The sequence below is a fragment of the Diabrotica virgifera genome, chromosome 9 (genome assembly GCF_917563875.1).
Source record: "Diabrotica virgifera virgifera chromosome 9, PGI_DIABVI_V3a".
Taxonomy (NCBI): Eukaryota; Metazoa; Arthropoda; class Insecta; order Coleoptera; family Chrysomelidae; genus Diabrotica; species Diabrotica virgifera.
In genome coordinates this window covers 77,628,868-77,635,319 of record NC_065451.1, presented here as the reverse complement: position 1 = coordinate 77,635,319, position 6,452 = coordinate 77,628,868, and the positions used below count along the sequence as shown (strand labels likewise).

General features: G+C 41.2%; 3 protein-coding genes across 3 annotated transcripts; all 3 read left to right on the top strand.

The window, feature by feature from the left end:
- The first annotated feature begins 1,652 nt into the window (after positions 1-1,652).
- On the top strand, positions 1,653-3,494 carry LOC126891016 (uncharacterized). Its single transcript, XM_050660195.1, has one exon. The coding sequence runs from the start codon at positions 1,653-1,655 to the stop codon at positions 3,492-3,494; it is 1,842 nt and encodes a 613-aa protein (XP_050516152.1).
- Positions 3,495-3,528: 34 nt separating this feature from the next.
- On the top strand, positions 3,529-4,481 carry LOC126891015 (uncharacterized). The gene is made up of 2 exons (XM_050660194.1): positions 3,529-4,309; positions 4,456-4,481. The coding sequence occupies exons 1-2, from the start codon at positions 3,529-3,531 to the stop codon at positions 4,479-4,481; spliced, it is 807 nt and encodes a 268-aa protein (XP_050516151.1).
- Positions 4,482-4,514: 33 nt separating this feature from the next.
- On the top strand, positions 4,515-5,849 carry LOC126891013 (ATP-dependent DNA helicase PIF1-like). The gene has a single exon (XM_050660193.1). It carries the CDS (start codon positions 4,515-4,517, stop codon positions 5,847-5,849), a length of 1,335 nt encoding a protein of 444 aa, XP_050516150.1.
- The last annotated feature ends 603 nt before the right edge of the window (positions 5,850-6,452 follow it).

Sequence of the window (6,452 nt, the reverse complement as noted above, 5' to 3'; positions counted from 1 at the left end):
TGTTTTTTGAAATTTTCAATTTTTGATGGTAAGTGTCAAAAAAATTGAAAATAAAAAAAAATAAAAAAAAAACAGAAAAAATGAAATAGCTCCGCCCCTATGGCTTCGATTTTGGCCAAATTTTTATCGTTGTTAATGTTTTGATGTGGCGGATTCGAAAAACCAAGTTTGAATCAGAGGCGTATCCATGACGAGGAAAAAAGGGTCAAAAATAGGGATATTCCCAACAAAACCAGGAAGTGGGGTTTGTGCTTTTGAACTTAGGCTTTCTGCATTTTTTTGCGAATTTTTCGTGTCAATTTTAACTCGATCAGTGGCGTGGTTACGGATTTTTTAGGGGTGCGAGTTTTGCATAGACGTGAAATTTAAGAAAAAAAACATAAAATGAGGTTTCTGCTTTTGGAAAAGATTTTTTATTTTTTTCGAATTTGTCGTGCCGGTTTTAACCCTGTCAGTGGCGTCGTTTTGGTTTTTGTAAGGGGTGCGACTTTTGTATAAGTGTGTAAGTAACAATATGAGGTATGCGCTTCTGGAAGTAAGCTTTTAAAATTTTTTGAGAATTTTTTGTACTGATTTCAACCATGTCATGGGCGTACTTTGGTTTTTTAAAGGGGGTGCGAGTTTTGAATAGATACGGGGATGGTAATATGAGGTTTGTGCTTTTGGACTTAGGTTTATTTGCGAATTTTTCGTGTCAATTTTAACTCTGTCAGTGGCGTGGTTACGGATTTTTTTAGGGGTGCAAGGTTTGCATAGGCGCGAAATTAAAAAAAAATAAAAATGAGATTTGTGCGTTTAGGAAAGCTTTTTGAATTTTTTGCGAATTTTTCGTGCCCGTTGTAACCCTGTCAGTGGGGTCGTTTGGGATTTTTTAAGGGATGCGAGTATTGTATAGGTGTGTAAGTAGCAATATGCGGTTTGTGCTTCTGGACCTAAGCTTTTAAAATATATTGAGAATTTTTTGTGCAGATTTTAGCCCTGTCAAATGTCAAATGATTTTAGCCCTGTGAGTCAAAAAGGAAAGAAACGAACATATGGAGCAGAAATCGAATTAATAGAAAGAACAACGATTACTAAGACGAGCAGAAGGAGGAATTCGAAGGATAATTATTCTACATCAAGCAACGACTCACACCCGACAAGAAATGTCAAAAAAAACGCCGAACATTCCATTTCGATGGATATGACAGGCGATGCGGCGGGTATTCATATACGTATCGACGACTATGTGCGACTAGCGTCGAAGGTAATACGTGGAAGCAAAGCACAAGATAGTGACAGCTTCCCTATAAGATCGAGGGGCAAGCAATGCACAGCAATGGCTGCTACAGCGCTGGTATTTGGGAAAATACACAGCGAAAATAATTGGAATGGTCTAATAATCGACCAAATATTAAATACCGGTGACGATTTTAATAGAAAATCAATCCGAAGAAGAGCCCGGCTAAGGCGAGAAATAAACTCTGGAGTATTTATTGCCCACAGAGTTAGCACGAAACATGACGGTTTTAAATCGCCGGTACGTGCTAAATACAGATGAAGGAGATCATGTTAACGGCTCCTTACGAACAATCGACGCAGAGATCATTAACTTGCATCAAGGAATAACTAAGTTCTTCGACGAATATGACTCTGGCATATTCGTCTGCAATATGCTATCCACGGCGATAACAAAACATAATGAAATGTACTACTTGTTCGACTCGCACTCTAGAGACGAATATGGTCGAGCACGGCCAAACGGTAAAGCATGTATGCTGGAGTTCGTTTCTATGGACTTACTAGCAGAGCACATAATGCACGTACATTGGCAAAACGAAACGGAAGCGAACGTAAATAACTATTATCGGAATGTATTTACAATTGCTCCTATAACAATTGTACTGCAAGACAACATAGCAGAGGACAATGCAGTATCACCAACGGCGTTGCTGATGCCTCCGCCTACAGTTCCTGTTCCTCCGAAAGTTCCTGTGGAATCGTCTAGCAATGTACGTATACCTGGGCGTTCAAATACGTACTTGCTAGCCAAACGTACCAGACAAGTGGATACGTTCACTGTTGGTGATATGGTAGAACAATGCGACCAGTGCGGCGCAAAGTTTTACAAGAAAGAAAGAAAAATGTGCTGTAATAAAGGAAATGTTGTGCTGCCACCGCTAGATGAATATCCATCAGTGTTAAAAGCAAAACTGCTTTCCGATAGCTCGACTTCCAAGTTGTATTTGAAAAACATTATGAAGTACAACACGCTCCTAAGTTTCGCATCGATTTCGTCGACTTTGCGAACTGACTTACCTCCTGGAGTCGATGTGTTCGTAATACAAGGCAACATGTATCACAAGATGATGCATGTATACCAAAACGATACAAGACCAAGTTTCGGACAATTGTACTTTTTGGATTCAGGACGCGCCAACGACATTCGCAGCGCGAATACAATATTTACGGCCGAAATGTCTGCGGAACTAATTACCCAACTCGATAAGGTTATAAGGAAAGTAAATCCATACGCTGGTCTATACTGCACCATGAAAGAGGTCTATGAACAAGCACGAACGAATGCAGCACGAAACAACGCGACAGTGCCCGAAATCTCGTTGGTTTGGTTCGATGATTCTGGAATCGATAGGCGCGTCTACAATAAACCAACAGCCAATGATGAAATAGGAGCTATATTCGTATCGGGGGATGGGGAAATCCCCGCAAATATCGAATTGCAGCTCTATCTCCGACCGGAAGTTGTCGACAATCAAACCGATAGCAGCTTATTAACAATTTCACATTTGTCACCGTTAGCCGATCCGTTAAGTTATGTGCTATTGTATCCTACTGGAGGTCGTGGTTGGTGCAAGAACATATCATTAACACGCCAAAGCGCTACCAGAAAACGCGTCACATTAAGAGCTTTTTATGAGTATAGGTTTATGGTTCGCGATACATTCAATCCACTTTTAGAAAGTGCAAAATTAACGCAACAATATATTGTTAATTGCTATACGAAAATAGAGAGCAACAATATGGATTATTTACGAATAAACCAAAATAAGCTAATGGTGATAAACTATTCCGGATTACAAGACTATCTAGCCCAATACGAATCAAACTGTAATGTCCGAATCGGGCACCCAATTATTTTACCCTCCACTTACTATGGCGGTAAGAGATTTATGATGGAGTACTATCAAGATTGCATGGCCATTGTAAGTCGTTTTGGGAAACCGACGTATTTTGTAACGATGACGTGCAATCCTAAATGGCCCGAAATAGAAAAGTTCATGAGACCGAATCGGTGCGCTCAAGATAGACCAGACATCACGGTTCGTGTATTTCACCTAAAATTAAAAGAGCTAATTCACGACATTGTCGTCAAGCAAGTTTTAGGCGAAGTGAGCACTTTCATATATGTTGTGGAGTTTCAGAAAAGAGGTTTGCCACATGCGCATATATTGGTAATAATCATGAGTAGAAGATCGGCCTGTAGAAGCAAATGACATAGACAGCGTCATATGTGCAGAAATTCCCGATATGAACACCGAACCGGAATTGAATGATTTGGTGCTTAAACATATGATGCATGGACCATGTGGTATTGGAGATCCAACATGCTCATGTATGCGAAACGATGATAATACGTGCAGCAAAAAATATCCAAAAGAATTTCGCGAAACAACCATACCGAATATCGGTCGCTACGCGCAGTATCGGCGAAGAAACAACGGAAGAAGTGGAAAGGTAAAACGAGGTCAACGGATATACGAAGATATGACCAATCAGGACGTCGTACCCTACAATCCTTGGCTGTTGAAAAAATACAACTGTCACCTGAATGTAGAACTTGTGAACACTACGAGTGCATGCAAGTACATATTCAAGTATATTTCAAAGGGCTCAGATACTGCCGTAATGAATGTCGTACAAAGTACGAGAAATACAACCGAGACAACAAATACGACCGATGCGGACGATACGAACAAAAAATATGACGAAATTACCGAACATATAGAGAGTAAATATCTATCGTCTTGCGAAGCAGCATGGCGAATATTCGAGTTGCCTCTAATTGACAAAACGCAAAAAATTGAAAAATTGCCTATTCATTTAGAGGGAGAGAGATCCGTTGTCTTTCGAGAAGGCGATGAACAAGCGGCAATAGAAAATGCCGAAGGAAAATTTTCAAAACTCGAAGCCTACTTTATTCTAAACCGGGAAGATGAACAGGCGAACAACATTAAGTATCGCAACATACCCATGTATTATTGGTGGAATGCCTCTGCACACAAATGGGTACGAAGAGTTTACGATAAAGGTATTATTATCTCGAGAATGTACACCGTTTCGCCCAAAGAAGTGGAACGCATGCACTTGCGGATACTACTCCTTCATGTAGCCGGCGCCACGTCCTTCATTGCCTTAAAAACAGTAGACGGTGTACTATGTGCTACTTTCCAAGAGGCAGCGCGAAATCGCCAGCTAACTGAAAATGACGACGCGTGGATTGCGTGCATAGAGGAATGCTCAAACTCAAAAATGCCTGCACAACTACGAAGGTTGTTTGCATATCTTTTATGTTACTGCAGCATAGACTGGAATTATGGCGTAAATTCAAAAGGCATTTCATAGAAGATTACGCGCGCAGAGGTGAGTCTGAGGAAATCGCAGAAGTGAAAGCACTTAGACGAGTTGACAACATTCTGCCGTATCTGGGAACCAGCTTAAGCGTCTACGGCATTTCCATACCCGAAACAAACGAACCGATCAACCATGACGATGATGATTCTGACAACGACGGTGGAGTACAACACGATGGCAATATTGTTGCGCCCGTAGAAGAAATTATCGATCGTATGAATGTTGAACAAAGGTTATGCTACGAGCAAGTAAAAAATGCCGTACTAAACGACGCTAACCACGATCGTAGATTTTTTATCTATGGTAGCGCCGGGTGTGGAAAAACGTACCTGTATAATACCATCATTGATTTGCTGGCCAGACGAAACATATCGGCGATCGTGGTAGCTTTTACAGGTATTGCCGCCCTGTTATTGCGAGGAGGACAAACGGCACATTCAAAGTTCAAGCTACCCATTGATCTTTCCCCTGAGAGCACTTCTACAATAATGGCACAAAGTGAAGAAGCACAAATGTTGAGAGATGCGAAACTTTTAATATTTGACGAAATATCAATGGCCAGATATGAAATAATTAGTATAATAGACAGATGTTTAAGGGATATTCGCCAAGATGAAAGACCATTCGGCAATATTGTCACTATATTGGGCGGTGATATAAAACAACTGCTACCAATCGTTAGCGGAGGAAGAGCAAAACAGTTACAATCGCTCTTCTACCATTGTAACGAATGGCATAGTTGCAAGCACATGAAACTCAACGTGAACATGCGTGCTGATCCCGCCGAACTGGAATTTGCAAATTGGCTCGAAAAGATTGGTCGGCATAGCCCAGAGATTCGAATAACCCATCCACGATCGATGAGAACCGATTTAGTTCAAATACCGAATGAATGCGTGGTGGAAGACGTTGTGGGAGCCATATACGGTGATATCGATTTCAAATTCCCAACTTTTCCACAATTATTAGCAGACCGCTCAATAATTTGCCTAAGTAACGACGTCTGCACCGAGATAAATAATAAGATGCTGAGACGGTTGCCAGGCGATATCGTGACCGTTTACAGTGTCGATAATGTCGACTCTGACAATCCGCAAGACGCAGAAAATTTCCTGATGGAATTTCTGAATCGTATCAAATACGGCGGCTTACCTGATCACGAATTAATGCTTAAGGTAGGCGCACCCGTCATTTTGCTGCGAGATCAGGCTTGGTGAATGGCACACGCCTCATCATAAAACAAGTCAGTCAAAACGCTACCATAGCCGACATTGCTTTCGGAGTGAATAAAGGAAAAACTGTATTTATTCCAAAATTCGACATCAAATGCAGAGTCGACACGCATTCAGTGAATCTCAAGCGAAGACAATTCCCAGTGAAATTAAGCTTTGCAATCACTGTGAATAAAGCGCAAGGTCAAACTTTGGACAAAGTCGGTATATGTCTAACGACACCAGTGTACGCACACGGTCAGTTGTACACTGCACTTTCACGTGCCAAACGAATGTCAGCACTTAAAGTCCAAATTCGAACAAGCGAACATCAATGAACGACTAAGGAAAATCACATAAACAGAACTTTGGCTCGCAACGTAGTTTATGAATCGGTTATGAATCGGTTCCAATAAGCTACGCGTCGACATTCGCAAGTTTGGTCGTCATCGCAAGTTTCGTCATCATCGCAAATTTCGTCGTCATCGCAAGTTTCGTCATCATCGCAAGTTTCGCCGTCATCACCATGGAAGAAAACCAGGCTGTATCGTCGCCCCCCGTTAGGTAAATTATTCCGATTCGATTTTTTTGCACAAACTTACTCAAAAA

Excerpts from the sequence above, each read along its gene's own strand:
- LOC126891016 (XM_050660195.1), top strand. The coding sequence starts at position 1,653 with ATGCTATCCACGGCGATAACAAAACATAATGAAATGTACTACTTGTTC.
- LOC126891015 (XM_050660194.1), top strand. The coding sequence starts at position 3,529 with ATGAACACCGAACCGGAATTGAATGATTTGGTGCTTAAACATATGATG. Across the intron at positions 4,310-4,455 it reads ACGAAGAGTTTACGATAAAG|GCAGCGCGAAATCGCCAGCT; the intron begins GTATTATTATCT and ends ACTTTCCAAGAG.
- LOC126891013 (XM_050660193.1), top strand. The coding sequence starts at position 4,515 with ATGCTCAAACTCAAAAATGCCTGCACAACTACGAAGGTTGTTTGCATA.